Consider the following 20,482-nt stretch of genomic DNA (forward strand, 5'->3'; position numbering starts at 1 on the left):
CAATTGTGGTTTTAACAGCTTTAAGTGAATATATCAGATCTTGCATTATCTCATGTCTGCAGAAATGAAAACAGACGCACAGTCAATGCAGTCTAGTCTGAAGGAAAATACACTCAAAGAAATCAATAACATGTACAGGAAAAAATTGTGTAACATATGGCATAAAAAGGATCTGGAATTCATAAAGAAACAATTAATAAGATGCATAACAAAACAAGAGAAATGAATAGAAGACATCAATAAAAATAGCAAAATGGAAAAAAATAAAATGTGAAAGATTTCACATATATTAATATTATACAACTTTCAGCATCATTGATCATTCTGATTTGGTGCTCATAAAACATTTTTTATAATTATCAATATTTAAAACAGAAGTGCTGCTTAATCTTTTTGTGGAAACTGATATATTCTTTGATGAATAGAAAGTTCAGAAGTTATTTAAAATGGAAATAAATTAAGTAAAATAATTACTTCACCTTCATAACGGCATAACATTTCATAATTACATATTTTCCAATGCAATAAGACTTGCATTCTAAAACTGAAATGTCATGTTTTTTGTAAAACTTGTAAAACATTGGAATGTTTATTGGAATGGAGTCTGGATATCTCATTTAAAAGTCAAAATCTCAGTCAAAATCTTATTTTATGTCTTACAATGTTCTGTTTTAGATAATTTACAGAAGTTTTGTATCCGTCTTGTGCCAAAGTTTGAACTCATTTAACTTGACTTGATTGGTTTATCAGATTTCATGCATCTGACAGAGGTTTGGAGACTTCAGGAAGGATGAGCTCTGAGCTGAAGTTTTATATGACTGTGTATGGATCTCTGGCGGCAGCGAACACTGTATTTACAGCTGCCCGTGCGTTTCTCTTCGCGTATGGAGCAATCCGTGCTGCTACTGTCATTCATAAGAGACTTCTGTCTAGTGTACTGAAGGTAATGACCGTTGTCTCTGCATCTCTGATTGGGAGTTATTACTAAGCCCAGTTGAATAAAAGCAATTGCTAAAATGTGCAGAAAAATTACTTAAAAAAATATTTTGCAATTTGTTTGCAGATGTCACTACTTGGTTTAATATTTTGTATCAATTTAAATATATAATCTAAGTGTAATATTATCTAAGCCTTTGCAATTATTATAATATTGCATCATGTTCTTTAAATGTGTGTGCTTACATTATTCGTATGCTTCTTCTCCCATTCTAGGCCACTATGACATTTTTTGACACTACACCCTTGGGCCGTATCCTGAATCGATTTTCCTCAGATATTTACTGCGTGGATGACTCTCTCCCCTTTGTTTTAAACATCCTCCTGGCCAATGTGTTTGGGCTGCTTGGGATGCTTGTCGTCATGACCTACGGGCTGCCTTGGGTGCTACTTCCTTTGGTTCCTCTGGGGGTTCTTTACTATCACACTCAAAGTTTTTATCGTCACTCGTCCCGTGAGCTGAAACGCCTGTGTAGCCTCACTCTCTCTCCAGTTTATTCACATTTCTCCGAAACCCTCAGCGGCCTGTCCACAGTGCGGGCCAGTGGGCACACTGCCAGGTATGAAAATTAGCTGTACTTTTTCCTCAAATCATTTAAATTACCTTGAATCAGGGTTTGGTTTTAAAGAAATGTCTGGGTTACTTAAGAAAATATATATGTAAAGAAGATAAAGAAAGTTAAAGAAAATTGCAATTTTTTGGATTATTAATTATTTTATTGCATTGTGACATTATTCATTGATGCAAGAAATCTCCTTCTCACAATACAATAATGAAATAATACATTTTTTGATCAGCATATATTAAAATCAGTACAGCAAATGCTACCATTTTACATTTAAATAATGTGTAATTTTGTTAATATTTTATGTTGCATAATTCAAGTGATTTCTCACTCATGGATTACAGTTATTTCTGTAATCTGTCATTTTTTTCATTTGGCTTTGAAGTGAAATATGACCTGGGCATTTTACTGACACCCCTTACAATGAATACAAATATTTTTAAGTTTTTTTGTTTTTTTTGTTTGTTTTTACTAATAATGAAATAATCGTGGTTCTGTGTTATGTTACGTATCTCTCAATACTAATCACTAACTAATTAAATGATCTACTTGATAAAATTACACCGAGATGAACGTTGACAATTGACTTATAATGATTGTAATCCTGAATAAAACTTAATTTTTATGTGTTTGAGAGCAGATTCGAGGAGGAGAATGAGAGGCGTGTAGAACAGAATCAGCGATGTCTCTTCAACAGTAATGCTGCCATGCAGTGGCTGGACATTCGGCTGCAGATGATTGGTGTTACCGTAGTAACCGGCATCAGCGTGATCGCTGTGATCCAGCATCAGCTCAAATCCATCGATCCAGGTTAACCTCTTAATGAGACAAGAGTATAAACATTTTTGTCCTTTAACAAATGCTCTTTACCGGAGTGAATTAAAATGGCTTTGGTTTCATGACTTCTGAGCATTCTCTGCTGGGAAGTGCTACCTTTTACAAACAAACAAAAAATTTTATTTCTGTAGTTTAATTGTTTTTCTCAAACATCAAATCTGAAATCAGACACAGCCTGTGTCTTGTGCAGTGCAGACACTGAAAGGTTCACACATGTACCTCATTGATCTCTTATGGGACATTTAGGAAAATTCGCTCACTCAACTGCACCATTATGCAATTTCATAAGATTACTGTCCAGTTCAACCATAACATGGTTTTAAGATATTGAAATTTAAAGTAATTAAATCTTCTCTTCTCTTTTGCTGTACTCTGTTCTGTCAGGTCTGGTAGGTCTGTCACTGTCCTATGCACTATCCATCACCAACCTGCTGTCAGGGCTGATTTTCAGCTTTGCGCAAACAGAGATGCAGTTGGTGAGCATTGAGCGTACCGAGGAGTATTCCACTAACATTCCCCAAGAGCCTCAACAAGCCAGCATTGAGGTATATATATATATATATATTTTTAATCAAAATTATTCAACCTGCATTGCAAATCAGGTTAATTGGCTGAATGTACAGACTTTCAGATGTTTGCACTGAACAAGTCAAACAAAATATATATATATTTCCAGACTGATCTCATGAAGTAGCATGTGTATGACACGCCAATTCGTATTTCCATTTTTGATGTGCTATCAAGACGCATAATCGCTTTTCAGCGTGTTTATGAACGCCGTTGACTTAACGTTATTACTGTGTACATAAATATATGACTTACATCAACCCCATCCCTAAACCTACCTGTCACTGGGGTTAATGGCATTTATGACTGTTCCCTTACCATCCTAGGAAAAAAAAAAAGATCGCTCCCCAGATGTAGATCTACATTTTGCTTCGTTTTGTGCGGACATTTGACGGCGTGTACAGACACGCGTAATCACTCAGACGTTAATGGCGTAGACATACACACGGATAGCTCAAAATGCGTAGACTCGAAAGTGGCGTGTATGTTTAGACAAAAGTCATAATGTCATGTTGATATTTCAATTAATTTTGTTTGACTTGTTCAGTGCAAACAGCTGAAAGTCTGTACATTCAGCCAATTGTGTGTGTGTATATATAAACTAGCTAAACCACTTTGGCGGGTTGAATTTTATATTTAATATGTACTAGAAACTGCACACACTACGCATAATTTTACTCATTCCCGTAGATTTTGTGCTCACACCCAAAGTGCACGCTCATAAAGCAGCCTCTCAGCCCTAAATTTAGTTCTTTTTCACTGCTTCTTGCGCTTAAACAGTCAAATACACACAAAATAATGAAAAATGTCTTTCTTTTTTTCTGACATATAAACAGTCAATTATGTTTTAAGTGAATGTAAACAGTTGAGAAAGAAAATGCATGTGTTACAGTATAATAGATCCATATAGCCTATATAAAACATTAAAAAATGTGTGTATTTAAAATTGAAAGTGTATAGCACAACCTTGGCCTAAAACTCTACCATCTGCAGGTTCTAGACTCGTGGCCTGAAAAGGGCAGTGTTGAGTTTGTGGGTGCCGTGTTGGCGTACAGGCCAGGTTTGCCCAACGCTCTCGATGGGGTCAGCTTGGAGGTTTTACCAGGGGAGAGGGTCGGCATTGTGGGGCGCACAGGTTCTGGGAAATCCTCGTTGTTCCTTGCCCTATTCCGTATGGTGGAGCTGAACCAGGGGCAAATACTGCTGGATGGAATTGATATCAGCTCGGTTAGGCTTGGTAACTTGCGGTAAGTGTTGCAGACAAAAGATTTTATTTGAAATAATTCTGTTCTTTTGAACTATTCATCAAAGAACTCAAAAATGGTAATGGCTGCTGAAAATTCCGTTTTGCCACCACAAGAATAAATTGTATTTTAAAGCTGCAGTCCGTAGCTTTTTTGGGGGGTTAAAAATTATCCAAAATACATTTTTGAAAAAATACATAACCAGCCAGTGTTCAAAACGATCTGCTTGCCTTAGCTTAAATCTATTCAAAGCGGTAAGCTTGTAACAATGTTTTTAATTCCAGTGGTACTGGTGAATTTCTGCGGGAGATTCGAGCATGTCTTTGCATCATTACGTCACATCTTCTGTACACATAAAGAAGAGTCTCGCCTAGTAGGCTATATTGAGTGTTAGGATGCTGGAGGTGGAGAATATAGTCTTTTCTCACAGCACTTGATATAATTAAACTTATCAATTTGATGGCGGATCCAGAAAGGTTTAAACGACAATCACCAGTGACAACAGATTCACCCGCTGTAAAATGCAAATCCATGCGAAAACAAGGATAATACTGGAAGGACATGAGATGTAGTCACATTGTTGCTGACGTTGTTAACATTAACAATTTAAGAACAATGTATAATTTGCACGGTTGTGCGTGATATGATAAGCGATTGTTCGATTTAATTAGTGCGATTCACTGCAGTGTCAGAACCAGAACAAACGTGGACGTTATATGTTGAAATGACATTTTCCGGTGAAAATTCTTATGTTGGTCATACTTCCAAAAAGGATTATCTGTGATTCTGAATGCCAGTATCCACACCGGCGCGGTGACTGACAGCCTCACAGTCTCCTCAAACTTTGTGTTCATCCGTACTGTGCCGTGTCGAGGTACAACTCACATCAAGTTGATAATTCCGCAAATAACTGCAATTGCAAATTTCGAACAGAGATGGCAACAAAGAGGAAAAACTGCGGACTGCAGCTTTAAAGTCAATGAAAATAGAAAACTGTTATTTTATTTATTTTTTTTTTTTTACTGTATTACTGTTTTACTGTGTTTTTGATCAAATAAATGCAGGCTTGGTAAGCATAAGATAAAAAAAAAAAAAAAAAATATCACCGACCCACCCAACCCTTTGAAGAAATGTAAAAAAAAAATTGTGTTTGACAAATGATCAAGTCCAGAACTGTAAATATTTTTTATGCATTTTATTTTATAAGTCTTTGTCATAAGTCTTCCTAAATCCTAAAAAAGTGGTCTTAGACTTTAAGTCTGTGTTTAAATAAGGATTCATTTTGTTTCGTGCTCTATAGATCAAAGCTGGCCATCATCCCTCAAGATCCCTTCCTCTTCTCCAGCTCAGTTCGAGAGAACCTTGATCCCCATGGCCATCATCCTGACTTCCGGTTGCTAGATGCTCTTGAGCAATGCCACCTGGGAGATGTAGTACAGAGGATTGGTGAGAGTTGATCATCTTTGATTGTTGTGTTGAGCTTGTTCAATTCAAACCCATCTTCTCTGAAAGGATTTATCCAGGAGGTGAGAAAATGCTTTTTATTTTTTATATGAATTAATGAATTATTATTTTTTGTCTTTGTCTGCCTATCACATTACAGGTGGCCTGGATTCGGAGGTTGGAGAGAGAGGAAAGTCTCTGTCTGTGGGCCAAAGGCAGCTGCTGTGTCTTGCTCGTGCACTGCTTACAGAAGCTAATGTATAAAACTATTGTATAAAAGATTTCAAACAAATATCCGTTTTTCCATCTTATATTAATTATGTACTTTATTGTTAATTTTATGGTCCAATAGATTTTATGCATTGATGAGGCCACAGCAAGTGTCGACCAAAAGACTGACATGCTTCTACAAAAAACCATCAGAGAAAAATTCAAGGATAAAACCGTTCTTACCATCGCCCACAGGTCACAAACTGCTTTCTTACTTGCATATGATTTATACTTCAGTGTTTAAATTTTTTTTTTCTTAAACTTGATACTGTTGTTTTATTTAATAAAAAACAAGGGATAAGATTCCTTTATCCAACTTTTCTTTAGGAATGAGGAACTGTTGTTTAAACGCCGTCACACCCAAAGCACACAGTTTTGTGAGACATTTATTAAATGAAACTGACAACAAATTTGTCATGTTCACATTGTAAAAGTATATTTGCAACTCTTTTATGATTGATGTTACCAGAATAATCTCTGTTAACCTTTGTACCGAACAACCACATTTATAACATACTAGCAGGTATTTTTAGGTAATGTTAACATGCTAGTTTGCGCATGATAAGTTTAAGTGAATCTGCTACAGAAAATTACGATTCATCACTGCTTTAAGAAGTTGTTAAAGTCAGATTGAAGTTAATTTAGTTTTTAGCGTGTCTTGTCTGATTGATAGTACTCAAAGAATCAAAACCTAGTAGAGACCCTTTTTTTCTGCTACCTTTTCTACTTCATAAATTATCATGTTTATGTATTATATAAAACATCTGTCAAGAACATTTCTCTTGCCATACAACCCAACCTGGTCTTTCTTATCCCACAGACTGAATACAATCATGGACTCAGACAGAGTACTGGTGATGCATGCTGGGAAGGTGGTGGAGTTTGACAGCCCGGCTGCTCTGTGCCAAAGAGAGGACTCTTTTTTCCAGAAACTTTTACGTGGAGGGGAAGAGCAAGTTTAAAGTACTGTAGCTGTTTGAGGACGGAATGTTGTTGGAGTCCGATAAAATGGACAAAACCTGCAGTTTATATCATGTTGTGCCATGTAGAACAATGTAAAACTCAGGGAAAAATGTTTGTTTCATAAATAGTCACATTTTTAAATTTTAGATATAAATGTGGGTTTTTTTGTTTTGTTATTTGTCTGTTTCAGGTTTGTATTTTTTATAAGAGGATCTACTCAAAGTAATTTTTCGAACAGGTAAAACGCGTGTGAGAGTCTCACTGTATTTTAATATTTATTTCTGTGGTTTGAATGCATTACCTCTATGGAGAAATTACAATGCATAATTGGTTTCATTAGAGGTGTGAACATTTAACCACATCTCCACCCAGGCTTGTGTGAAAGTGAGTACACCTTGCACAGGTGTGTGTTTCCCCAACACATATGAGTCATATGGGAGTACGTGTGTACATAGTTTAGGCTTTTTCAACCATTTCTTTTGAGTTCCTCCCAACAATCTAGATTTAGGGAGAGGTTTGTTATTGTTATGTCACCCTGCCTCCAATGTAGAACAGGCAATGATGCTGAAGCTTTATGAGGTATATGTGTTTGGCCAGATTGAGGTTAAACCAGTCTGTCCACTCTTGAAGTGTATTACTCGCTGCAATGAGGATTCCATAAACAGTAGGAAGAGAACAGAGGTAAACACAGTCTCGTCCTGCCGAAACTCTTCAGTGTGGCTCATTATCACTGCTGATATTGAACAAGGATTTTAAAGCTCATGGGATATAAGGTAAGGCTTTTCTTTGCTGTTAAAGTTTACAACAGTACTTTTGACTTCACTGTTTTTTACGTAAAAACCGTCTGTATAGTACTGAAAGTTTGAATGTATATCAAATGCAGCTGCTTCTGTTATGAATGAGGACGAGGGTGTGAATGGGGTGGTAATGGCGCAGTGGATAAGACACACGCCTTTGGTGTGAGAGACCCGGGTTTGAATCCACTGTGAGACACCAGTGTGTCCCTGACTAAGACACTTAACCCCTAGTTGCTCCAGAGGCGTGCAACCTCTGACATATATAACAATAGTAAGTCGCTAAATGAATAAATGTAAATGAATGACTATGCAGCGCTTGCACAAGTTATGCTGATTTAATCTTGTTTTTCCTGTAATTTACAAATGGGTTATATTGCAAATTGCATTTAACTAGCTTATTAAAACGAGAAGCATTACACAGGGATGGTTATATATATGGTTATATTGTGACTGAGTGAAAGAGTACTTTATTTCGTTAGGGACCACTTTATCAACAAATTGCTACTGACAAGTACCTTATATTGAAAATAATGCTTCTGAAGCACATTTTCAGATCCTGTATATTTAATTTGCGATTACTATAAATGTGCATATTAATTAGATCATATACTATAGATTGTAGTTTGTTATTGGATTGTTTTCGGAGCCGGTTTCATTGAAGACAATGACATTTTTATAGTTGAACCGGTTATCAAAATATGTATCCTTAAAGATGATCATGGGAGCAACTGCTACCTCTTTGATTACACATGTTTAAAACCAAGGGTGTGGTTTAAAAGTTGAGGTCTGTTCACATTTTTCCTTTATCTGACCTAACCTGTTCCTAACGCCCTCTTGTTACACTATCCCTGAACAATTTGTTGAATACCTCACAGTTTCGTCTAACTGTTTATGTGCCAGTGGGAAAAACGCAGACAATTGTACTAAGCATTAACGTGTTTCAGGATTAATTGTGCACCAAGATAAATGTCCTTTAATTTAGATTTGCTCGGTCTTGTTTCATTTTGAGAAGGTGCTTCTCTTCATTTACTGATTACCCATATGTTCATAATTTATATGTTCTATTCTCTCATTGCATTATGACCAGCCATTAACAATTACAAGTGTGTCAATAATAATTAGCACTGGAACTTGGTTGTCTTGTTGCTGCTGAATCATTTCTTTTGCATTTACAGGTTTGAGTTTTGGAGGCTTTTCTTCACTGTAAATGTTTACAAGTGAAATGGTATGCATCACATTTTTTATCCCATCATATAAACTATATTTTATGCATTTTGTGTGTGTGATACTGATATCAAATATATGTTAAATCCTTATGTAATTTGTTAAAAAGTATAAATGATGAGTGATTTATTAATAAAAAATGGTAGAGGTGTAGGTGCTACATGTTTCTCATCAAAAACTCGTGTTATTCTGTTTTTTTTTATTTTACATGCATTTAATTTTATGAAATATTGAGAGGGGCAATACAACATAATAGTATATTGTAATTTGCAGGCTCTTTATCGAAGAAGCCTTTCGGACAGCCTGCTGGCTGAAGATGATAATGTTTCTGGAGAGAGATTGGAATACTCGGACCTGAACTTTTTAGAAGGTACAGCACTGTTTGATTATGGATTTTGTACATCAATGTATCATTTTTAAGCATCATTCTTTTACAAAACACTTTTACTGTGAATAAATCTGCTTTTGCCATGAACCTTAATATGGTGAAAATGTAAGGATAAAATAGATTACATTTCTATTTCAGATAGTGAAATTGTGGGTTCCAGTGGTCAGTTTGATCTGAAGAGGAATAAACAAAAGAAAAATGAAGTTGTGGACATTTTGAAGTTGATTGATAATGACAAGGAGGTGATGAAGCATGGTTTGAAATCCAGCAAGAGCTTGGAAAGTCTGGATGTCAAAGCTCCAAATGAGGTCTGTGGACATTGCATTCACAATTTTTTGCAACCCTAAATCATAAATCGTCATGATTTGTTCTGATTACATTGTTTCAACAGGTGTGGAAAGATTCATATGACAAACTCTACAATACTAAAGTCAGGAAATTCATGAAAGGAAACAAAGCTGCTAAGGAATACAGACATGGCACACAGAATGGTCCAGCGACAGCCCAAACACTTGACCACAAAGGCAGGATAAACGTTGCAGCTTTACTTGAGAATGCAGATCGGAAGGGTCACACTCCATATGAAACAGAACCTGATGAGAAAGTGGATCATGAATGGCCTATGATCCATTATGGTACCAATGATTCTACAGGTGAATACAACTCAGACATGTTACTACAAGGATCTGACCTAATGAGAGGAGCAAAAATCAAAGGCAACATTGCAAGTGATGTTTCAGCACATCAGTCCAAAATGAACTTACCCGATGTTGGAAGTGAAATCGACCTACGGGGTCAAACATTTACAGACTCAAACATAAATGTTGATATTAACACACCAGATTCAAATCTTACACTGCCAAATACCCAAGGATATCCAGTAATGCACCTCACAAAAGGCCATTTCAAAAGCCCAAGTGCATTGCTTATTTCTTCTGATATGGATATGGATGTACCATCAATTAATGTCAAGAAGCCAAAATTTAAAATGTTTAGCTCCTTTGGAAATAAGAAAACAGACATTAATTATGATGCAAGTATGAAGGAGTCAAAATTAGCATTATCATCCCCTGAAGTAGCTGCAGGTCTTGATGGTTCTTCTGATATACAAATTGATGGACCAAAGGCTGATTTCAGAGGTCTGAAAACAGACCTTCCAGACATAGACATGCATTCTGGAAAACTGAAAACGCCCACTTTCAGCATGCCAGATTTTGATCTGTCAGGACCAAAAATAAAGACACCAGACTATGATCTGAAGACCCCTGAAATGGATTTGTCAGCTCCAGACTTTGATTCACGAGACATCAACATCAGAGGTCAAAAGCCAGATTTCACAGTCCCAGAGATGGATTTTGATATTCCTAAAGGCACATTTAAAGGACCAAATTTCAAGAAACCCAATCTTGACATGAATGCACCTGACCTCAACTTAAATGTTCCTTCAGGTAAACTAAATATGCCAAAATTTGGCATCTCTGGAAGCAAGACAGTAGGACCTGATCTTAAAATAAAATCTCCAGACCTGAATCTCAAAAGCCCACAGATTAAGGGAGGAATCAATAGCCCAGACATGGATCTGAATCTGCCTCAATCTGATTTGAAAGGCCCAAACCTAGATATCAAATCCCCTGATATTGATGTTAATGGCCCATCAGGAAAATTTAATATGCCAAAGTTAAAGATGCCCAGTTTTGGCCTTTCAGGTTTGAAAGGGCCACGTATGAATGTGGATACTGACATTGATCAGCCTGACCTTAATCTGAGTGCATCAACTCCAAAACTAAATGCAGGAATAAATGGTCCTGATATTGATGTACATGGACCTAATGTAGATCTCAGAGGTCTGAAAACAGACCTTACACTACCTGACATGGACATGCCATCTGGAAAAATGAAAATGCCTACTTTCAAGATGCCTGACTTTGGACTCTCAGGACCCAAAATAAAGACGCCTGACTATGATTTGTCAGCCCCAAAGTTTAAGGCAGACTTTGATTCTCCTGACTTCAACATTAAAGACTATAAGACTGATATCACAGTACCTGCCACGAATGTTGATTTCCCTAAAGGTCAAATTAAAGGACCTGATTTAAAGACACCCAGTCTTGACATGAATGCACATGACGTTGACATAGATGTCCCTTCAGGTAAACTACAGCTGCCAAAATTTGGCATCTCTGGAAGCAAGACAGTAGGACCTGATCTTAAAATCAAATCTGCAGACCTGAATCTCAAAAGTCCCCAAATTAAGGGAGGAATTGATACCCCAAACATGGATCTGAATCTGCCTCAATCTGATTTGAAAGGCCCAAACCTAGATATCAAATCACCTGATATTGATGTTAATGCCCCTTTAGGAAAAATCAATATGCCAAAGTTTAAGATGCCCCGTTTTAACATGTCAGGTTTGAAAGGGCCACATATGAATATGGATGCTGACATTGATCAGCCTGACCTTAATCTGAATGCATCAACTCCTAAACTAAATGCAGGGTTAAATAGTCCTAACATTGACATCCATGGACCTAATGCTGATCTGAAAAGTCCAACAACAGACCTTAAACTTCCTGACATTCCATCTGGAAAAATGAAAGTGCCTACTTTTGAGATGCCTGATTTTGGTCTCTCAGGACCCAATATGAAGATGCCTGACTATGATCTAAATACCCCTGAATTAGATTTGTCAGCTCCAAAGTTTAAAGCAGACTTTAATTCCCCAGACATCAACATTGGTGGTCATAAGCCAGATATCACAGCGCCTGATCTGAATGTTGATTTCCCTAAAGGTAAAATTAAAGGACCAAATTTCAAGAAACCCAATCTTGACATGAATGTTCCTCGCCTTGACAAGCCTTCTGGGAAAATGAAAATGCCCACTTTAAAGATGCCCAAGTTTGGTGCCTCAGGACCAAAAATAAAGACACCTGACTATGATTTGAAGACCCCTGAAATGGATTTGTCAACTCCAAAGTTTAAGGCAGACTTTGATTCCCCAGACATCAACATTGGTGGTCAGAAGCCAGATATCACAGCACCTGATCTGAATGTTGATTTCCCAAAAGGTAAAATTAAAGGACCAAATTTCAAGAAACCCAATCTTGACATGAATGCACCTGATCTCAACGTAAATTCCCCTTCAGGTAAACTGAAGTTTCCCAAATTTGGCTTCTCAAGTGGCAAACCAAAAGGCCCAGATCTTAAAATCAAATCTCCAGACCTGAATCTCAAAAACCCCAAAATTAAGGGAGGAATCGATACACCAGACATGGATCTGACTCTGCCTCAAACTGATTTTAAAGGCCCGAACTTAGATGTCAAATCACCTGATTTTGATGTTAATGGCCCATCAGGTAAATTTAAAATGCCAAACCTAAATATGCCCAGTTTTGGCCATTCAGGTTTGAAAGGGCCACACATGAATGTGGATGCTGACATTGATCAGCCTGACCTTAATCTGAGTGCATCAACTCCCAAACTAAAAGCAGGAATAAATGGTCCTGATATTGATGTACATGGACCTAATGTAGATCTCAGAGGTCCAGGTACAGATCTTACACTTCCAGACATTGACAAGCCTTCTGGAAAAATGAAAATGCCCACATTAAAGATGCCTAAGTTTGGTGCCTCAGGACCAAAAATAAAGACACCTGACTATGATTTGAAGACCCCTGAAATGGATCTGTCAACTCCAAATTTTAAGGCAGACTTTGATTCCCCAGACATCAACATCGGTGGTCATAAGCCAGATATCACAGCACCTGATCTGAATGTTGATTTCCCAAAAGGTAAAATTAAGGGACCAAATTTCAAGAAACCCAATCTTGACATGAATGCACCTGATCTCAACGTAAATTCCCCTTCAGGTAAACTGAAATTTCCCAAATTTGGCTTCTCAAGTGGCAAACCAAAAGGCCCAGATCTTAAAATCAAATCTCCAGACCTGAATCTCAAAAGCCCAAAAATTAAGGGAGGAATCGATACACCAGACATGGATCTGACTCTGCCTCAAACTGATTTTAAAGGCCCGAACTTAGATGTCAAATCACCTGATTTTGATGTTAATGGCCCATCAGGTAAATTTAAAATGCCAAACCTAAATATGCCCAGTTTTGGCCATTCAGGTTTGAAAGGGCCACACATGAATGTGGATGCTGACATTGATCAGCCTGACCTTAATCTGAGTGCATCAACTCCCAAACTAAAAGCAGGAATAAATGGTCCTGATATTGATGTACATGGACCTAATGTAGATCTCAGAGGTCCAAATACAGATCTTACGCTTCCAGACATTGACAAGCCTTCTGGAAAAATGAAAATGCCCACTTTAAAGATGCCAAAGTTTGGTGTCTCAGGAACAAAAATAAAGACACCCGACTATGATTTGAAGACCCCTGAAATGGATTTGTCAGCTCCAAAGATTAAGGGAGACTTTAATTCCCCTGATATAAACATTGGTGGTCATAAGCCAGATATTACAGCACCTGATCTGAATGTTGATTTCCCTAAAGGTAAAGTTAAAGGACCAAATTTCAAGAAACCCAATCTTGAGATGAATGCACCTGACCTTGACATAAAAGCCCCTTCAGGTAAACTGAAGTTTCCAAAATTTAGCTTCCCAAGTGGAAAACCAAAAGGCCCAGATCTTAAAATCAAATCTCCAGACCTGAATCTCAAAAGCCCCAAAATTAAGGGAGGAATCGATACACCAGACATGGATCTGACTCTGCCTCAAACTGATTTTAAAGGCCCGAACTTAGATGTCAAATCACCTGATTTTGATGTTAATGGCCCATCAGGTAAATTTAAAATGCCAAACCTAAATATGCCTAGTTTTGGCCATTCAGGTTGGAAAGGGCCTCACATGAATGTGGATGCTGACATTGATCAGCCTGACTTTAATCTGAGTGCATCAACTCCCAAACTAAAAGCAGGAATAAATGGTCCTGATATTGATGTACATGGACCTAATGTAGATCTCAGAGGTCCAAATACAGATCTTACACTTCCAGACATTGACAAGCCTTCTGGAAAAATGAAAATGCCCACTTTAAAGATGCCAAAGTTTGGTGTCTCAGGACCAAAAATAAAGACACCCGACTATGATTTGAAGACCCCTGAAATGGATTTGTCAGCTCCAAAGTTTAAGGCAGACTTTGATTCCCCAGACATCAACATTGGTGGTCATAAGCCAGATGTCACAGCACCTGATCTTAATGTTGATTTCCCTAAAGGTAAAATGAAAGGACCAAATTTCAAGAAACCCAATCTTGACATGAATGCACCTGACCTTGACATAAAAGCTCCTTCAGGTAAACTGAAGTTTCCCAAATTTAGCTTCCCAAGTGGAAAACCAAAAGGCCCAGATCTTAAAATCAAATCTCCAGACCTGAATCTCAAAAGCCCCAAAATTAAGGGAGGAATCGATACACCAGACATGGATCTGACTCTGCCTCAAACTGATTTTAAAGGCCCGAACTTAGATGTCAAATCACCTGATTTTGATGTTGATGCCCCATCAGGTAAATTTAAAATGCCAAACCTAAATATGCCCAGTTTTGGCTTGTCAGGTTTGAAAGGGCCTCACATGAATGTGGATGCTGACATTGATCAGCCTGACATTAATCTGAGTGCATCAACTCCCAAACTAAAAGCAGGAATAAACGGTCCTGATATTAATGTACATGGACCTAATGTAGATCTCAGAGGTCCACATACAGATCTTACACTTCCAGATGTTGACAAGCCTTCTGGAAAAATGAAAATGCCCACTTTAAAGATGCCTAAGTTTGGTGTCTCAGGACCAAAAATAAAGACACCTGACTATGATTTGAAGACCCCTGAAATGGATCTGTCAACTCCAAAGTTTAAGGCAGACTTTGATTCCCCAGACATCAACATCGGTGGTCATAAGCCAGATATCACAGCACCTGATCTGAATGTTGATTTCCCAAAAGGTAAAATTAAAGGACCAAATTTCAAGAAACCCAATCTTGACATGAATGCACCTGATCTCAACGTAAATTCCCCTTCAGGTAAACTGAAGTTTCCCAAATTTGGCTTCTCAAGTGGTAAACCAAAAGGCCCAGATCTTAAAATCAAATCTCCAGACCTGAATCTCAAAAGCCCCCAAATTAAGGGAGGAATCGATACACCAGACATGGATCTGACTCTGCCTCAAACTGATTTTAAAGGCCCGAACTTAGATGTCAAATCACCTGATTTTGATGTTAATGGCCCATCAGGTAAATTTAAAATGCCAAACCTAAATATGCCCAGTTTTGGCTTGTCAGGATTGAAAGGGCCTCACATGAATGTGGATACTGACATTGATCAGCCTGACATTAATCTGAGTGCATCAACTCCCAAACTAAAAGCAGGAATAAACGGTCCTGATATTGATGTACATGGACCTAATGTAGATCTCAGAGGTCCACATACAGATCTTACACTTCCAGACGTTGACAAGCCTTCTGGAAAAATGAAAATGCCCAATTTAAAGATGCCTAAGTTTGGTGTCTCAGGACCAAAAATAAAGACACCCGACTATGATTTGAAGACCCCTGAAATGGATTTGTCAACTCCAAAGTTTAAGGCAGACTTTGATTCCCCAGATATCAACATTGGTGGTCATAAGCCAGATATCACAGCACCTGATCTGAATATTGATTTCCCTAAAGGTAAAATTAAAGGACCAAATTTCAAGAAACCAAATATTGACGTGAATGCACCTGATCTCAACATAGATTCTCCTTCAGGTAAACTGAAGTTTCCCAAACTTGGCTTCTCAAGTGGCAAACCAAAAGGCCCAGATCTTAAAATCAATTCTCCAGACCTGAATCTCAAAAGCCCCAAAATTAAGGGAGGAATCGATACACCAGACATGGATCTGACTCTGCCTCAAACTGAATTTAAAGGCCCAAACTTAGATGTCAAATCACCTGATTTTGATGTTGATGCCCCATCAGGTAAATTTAAAATGCCAAACCTAAATATGCCCAGTTTTGGCTTGTCAGGTTTGAAAGGGCCACACATGAATGTGGATGCTGACATTGATCAGCCTGACATTAATCTGAGTGCATCAACTCCCAAACTAAAAGCAGGAATAAATGGTCCTGATATTGATGTACATGGACCTAATGTAGATCTCAGAGGTCCACATACAGATCTTACACTTCCATACATTGACAAGCCTTCTGGAAAAATGAAAATGCCCACTTTAAAGATGCCTAAGTTTGGTGTCTCAGGACCAAAAATAAAGACACCCGACTATGATTTGAAGACCCCTGAAATGGATTTGTCAACTCCAAAGTTTAAGGCAGACTTTGATTCCCCAGATATCAACATTGGTGGTCATAAGCCAGATATCACAGCACCTGATCTGAATGTTGATTTCCCTAAAAGTAAAATTAAAGGACCAAATATTGACATGAATGCACCTGATCTCAAAATGGATTCTCCTTCAAGTAGACTGAAGTTTCCCAAACTTGGCTTCTCAAGTGGCAAACCAAAAGGCCCAGATCTTAAAATCAAATCTCCAGACCAGAATATTAACAGCCCCAATATTAAGGGAGGAATCAATACCCCAGACATGGATCTGGCTCTGCCTCAAGCTGATTTAAAAGGCCCAAACCTAGATCTCAAATCACCTGATATTGATTTCAATGGTCCTTCAGGTAAATTGAACATGCCAAAGTTAAAAATGCCCAGTTTTGGCCTGTCAGGTTCGAAAGGGCCACATATGAATGTTGATGCGGACATGGATCAGCCAGACCTTAATCTGAGCACATCAGCTCCCACACTAAAGGGTGCGATTAATCGTCCTGATATGGACATTTATGGACCCAATGCTGATCTTAAAGGTCCAAGAACAGATCTTACAATTCCAAACATACACATGCCATCTGGTAAAATGAAGATGCCAACTTTAAAGATGCCTGATATTGGTTTCTCGGGACCAAAAATAAAGACACCTGATTATGATCTAAATACCCCTAAAATAGATCTCTCAGCGCCAAAGATGAAAACTGATTTTGATTCCCCAGACTTTAATATCAGAGGTCATAAGGCAGATATCACAGCCCCAGATATGAGTGTTGATTTCCTTAAAGGAAAAATTAAAGGACTAAATGTCAAGAAACCCCATCTTGATGTAAATGCACCTGACTTTGACATTGGCGCTCCTCCTGGGAATCTTCAGTTCAGCTCTCCAAAGATGAATCTAAAAACCCCCCGAATTAAAGGAAGAACTGATAGTCTTGACTTTCAAGGCCTGGGGCCTGATGTTGATTTTGGTGCCTATACTCAAGCACACACTTACAATTTTGCTGTCCCAAGAGGTAAAATAGAGTCAGCCAGAACAAATGATCTTGATCTCAGAATACCGTCTCATCAGAAATACGGTCCCTCAGAATTGAACATGCAGGACCCATATTTCGACTTGAACAGAGACATGAAATTTTCAGATAAAGCCGAGTGGCCTGCAATGCAAAAACATCTCTCTGGCTCACCTGATTTTACAATGGCTTTACCCACCTCCAAGACCAGAATCTCTGGTGTACGTCCAACATCATCAGATGTTTACTACAGTGATATGTCTGGGGCACTCAAGTCAAGAGATAATAAAACAAAAGCAAACAACTTTGGTATTGATGACAACTGGAACAATATATCAGTGCCTAAACCTCAAGTTTCAAGAATTAGAGAGGATTTGGCTGTGAGAAATTCAAATATGGGAATGAGCACCATGCAAAGGTCACCCCAAATGGGAGGTAATGCAGGTTATAGGAAAACTCATATGGTTCCTGGACGTAATTACACTACTGATGACATATGCTACACTTATAAAGGGATGCCTAGAAGAGATGGATGGGGAAATGGGCAAACGGAACATAGTCGCAGACACACAATGAGACGTCTGCAAATGCATGCAATGGATCTGGAGGTTCCAGAAAGCACTTTGAAAGGTTCAAAATTTAGGGTTCTTAAACTAATATAGTAATGAGAATTAAAAGGAAGGCATGTGAGAGTTTGTATAAAAAACTTATTGGAAAACATAAACTTACACAAACTTGATCATTAGCCTCTTTAAAAAAAACATTCCAAATACAGTTTCTAAATTAAGCTTGCCTGATTAAATATAGTAAATCATATTTTGTAAAGTATATAAAATGCTACAGTGACTTATTGTATAATTACAATGTTGATGTGTTGTCAAAAGGTTTTGTCTGGAAAAGTTTGTCTGTCCGGTGAATGTCTCGTTTCTTGCCATCTTTTTTAGATACTCATCTATTATCTATTTTTTAGCATTGTTATGCTCAGTGATACAGTAAGGACTGGAGGGATTTTTTTTTTTGAAGGATGTACATACATTTGTAAAATATTGATATACAAAAGTAGCTGTTAGAATACTTAGGATGTTATGTGATTGAAATAAACATGAAATATATACCTTGCTGAAGTGGTTATTTTGAAAAAAGTTTACTTAAATGTTACATTAAAATATCAAACCTGGAAAGCTTTTATTAACATTACTCTAGCCCATTTATTAAAGAACTGACCCAAACAAATCACAAAAGATTAACATTTTAGAGAGCTAGCAAGTTAGAGCTTAAAGCAGCACTATGCAACTTTTTCAAACTTTATAATATTTTTCCAAAACCCTTAAGATGGCACATCGACTGACAATAGGTTGAATGACAGGTCTGCCATAGACTGACATGGTCTGTTTCGCTTTACTGGCACTCTGTAACTTCGGGGAGCGGGTAGGAACCCGAGCACAAAAAGAACTACAAAATTTGACTGCTTTACGGCATACGTCACTTCCCCCAGTTGCTCAAATTCCGACGCGAGAGCCCAATAAGCGTTTTTTCCCCTCTTGTCAAAGCTGAAGCAGCAAGTAAATCCAAAAAGCCAAAGATTTTGTCGGAGAACAGTTGACTGTACTCCACAAAAATGTAACTAAGTCCCCCGACTCCGGTCTGATCGCATCAAGAGATTACATCAATCTCCCCCCGCCTAGCAAACGTGAAGTGCGTCAGAAACAGAGTGCGCGGGCAATCAGTTTACGGTTGGTAATGTGTTCCTCGCCACATCCAGTGTAGACTACACACTCAAGCATCCCCGTAGAGCCAGGGCGGGCAGCACGTGCCAGCTCGAGACGTGAAAGTATACTGATTAGCTACTGAGTGCGGTAGGGGCTACATTCTTCCAAGTAAATAATACATGATTAGACGGACAAAATAATCGGCCAGGATAGCTATCCTATGTCTGCAGGCTGATAGTCGTGTTTGTTATTTATTTTTCTGGTGAAAGTGTCTTGCCTCAGGCTATAATGCAAATCGATTTTTTAAATTTGCAGATTCATTGCAGCTTGATATTATAATATTGACGTTATGGCTATTATCTACCAAACAAACATTGAATTAAACAAACATAAAAAAAATAGCACATAAAAAAATTTGCTATTTGTTGAGCACAACACTCAATAAATAGCAAACGAAATGCAAAAGCCCCGCGGCCCCCACCCCTTTACTTTAGACACTCACTCAATTCACCTTTGGCTAAGCCCCGCCCCCCTTAGTTACTGTTGCTACATCCGTCAAACTTCATCTGCGCTCTGCGTGGCTTATGCCGTAACAGCTCTTCCTGCTGAAATGTTATCAAACTTTATAAAGCAGCAAATAAAGTGTCCGATAGAAGTAGGCAAAAGGGGCTGCAATATGTGTTCGAAGGCTATATTCAAGACATACAGGTGAAACGCAAGAAACAACATGGCATCCAAAATAGAGGCAAAAGCATAACGTTACTGGTCACAGTCAAAAAAAAAATGAACCACTGCATTTCCTACAAATCGAGACGGAGGCTGGGACTAACAATTTCAGGAAGCAACACTGTTCATGCAAAGCTGGGTAGGTCTCTATTCACTTCTATAATCGTTATTACAAAGCAAACGGACTACACAAGTATAACCTTGTGTTTATTAGCAGTGTGTGCTAGAGTGTCAACAACCGGTATGAGAACCGAAATCATAACCTAAAACATTATAAAACGGTCTAACTAGTATAACTTCACACTCACAGTAAAAAAATCACTGCCGATTTTTAAGCATCTGTGTAAATCATATCTAATGTCCTTAGCCTACAATGAGTAGATGTGATATTTAATATGTGATATTTTAACTGGTTG

At 37.9% G+C, this 20,482-nt stretch overlaps 2 protein-coding genes across 2 annotated transcripts in view; both read left to right on the forward strand.

The window, feature by feature from the left end:
• abcc10 (ATP binding cassette subfamily C member 10) overlaps window positions 1-7,993 on the forward strand; it is a 20,445-nt gene extending 12,452 nt beyond the window's left edge. The window contains exons 14-22 of the mRNA XM_039657567.2: window positions 751-943; window positions 1,213-1,556; window positions 2,203-2,372; window positions 2,784-2,944; window positions 3,960-4,213; window positions 5,511-5,656; window positions 5,814-5,911; window positions 6,006-6,118; window positions 6,744-7,993. Of these exons, the coding sequence (XP_039513501.2) occupies window positions 751-943; window positions 1,213-1,556; window positions 2,203-2,372; window positions 2,784-2,944; window positions 3,960-4,213; window positions 5,511-5,656; window positions 5,814-5,911; window positions 6,006-6,118; window positions 6,744-6,885 (1,621 nt within the window). The 3' untranslated portion in view covers window positions 6,886-7,993. The remainder of the gene's footprint in view (window positions 1-750; window positions 944-1,212; window positions 1,557-2,202; window positions 2,373-2,783; window positions 2,945-3,959; window positions 4,214-5,510; window positions 5,657-5,813; window positions 5,912-6,005; window positions 6,119-6,743) is intronic.
• LOC120468918 (uncharacterized) lies at window positions 7,572-18,745 on the forward strand. The gene is made up of 5 exons (XM_039657568.2): window positions 7,572-7,659; window positions 8,859-8,908; window positions 9,181-9,277; window positions 9,434-9,603; window positions 9,687-18,745. The coding sequence occupies exons 2-5, from the start codon at window positions 8,891-8,893 to the stop codon at window positions 18,291-18,293; spliced, it is 8,892 nt and encodes a 2,963-aa protein (XP_039513502.2). The 5' UTR covers window positions 7,572-7,659; window positions 8,859-8,890; the 3' UTR covers window positions 18,294-18,745.
• The last annotated feature ends 1,737 nt before the right edge of the window (window positions 18,746-20,482 follow it).

Source organism: Pimephales promelas, chromosome 21 (assembly GCF_988280905.1).
Source record: "Pimephales promelas chromosome 21, fPimPro1.hap1.1, whole genome shotgun sequence".
NCBI lineage: Eukaryota > Metazoa > Chordata > Actinopteri > Cypriniformes > Leuciscidae > Pimephales > Pimephales promelas.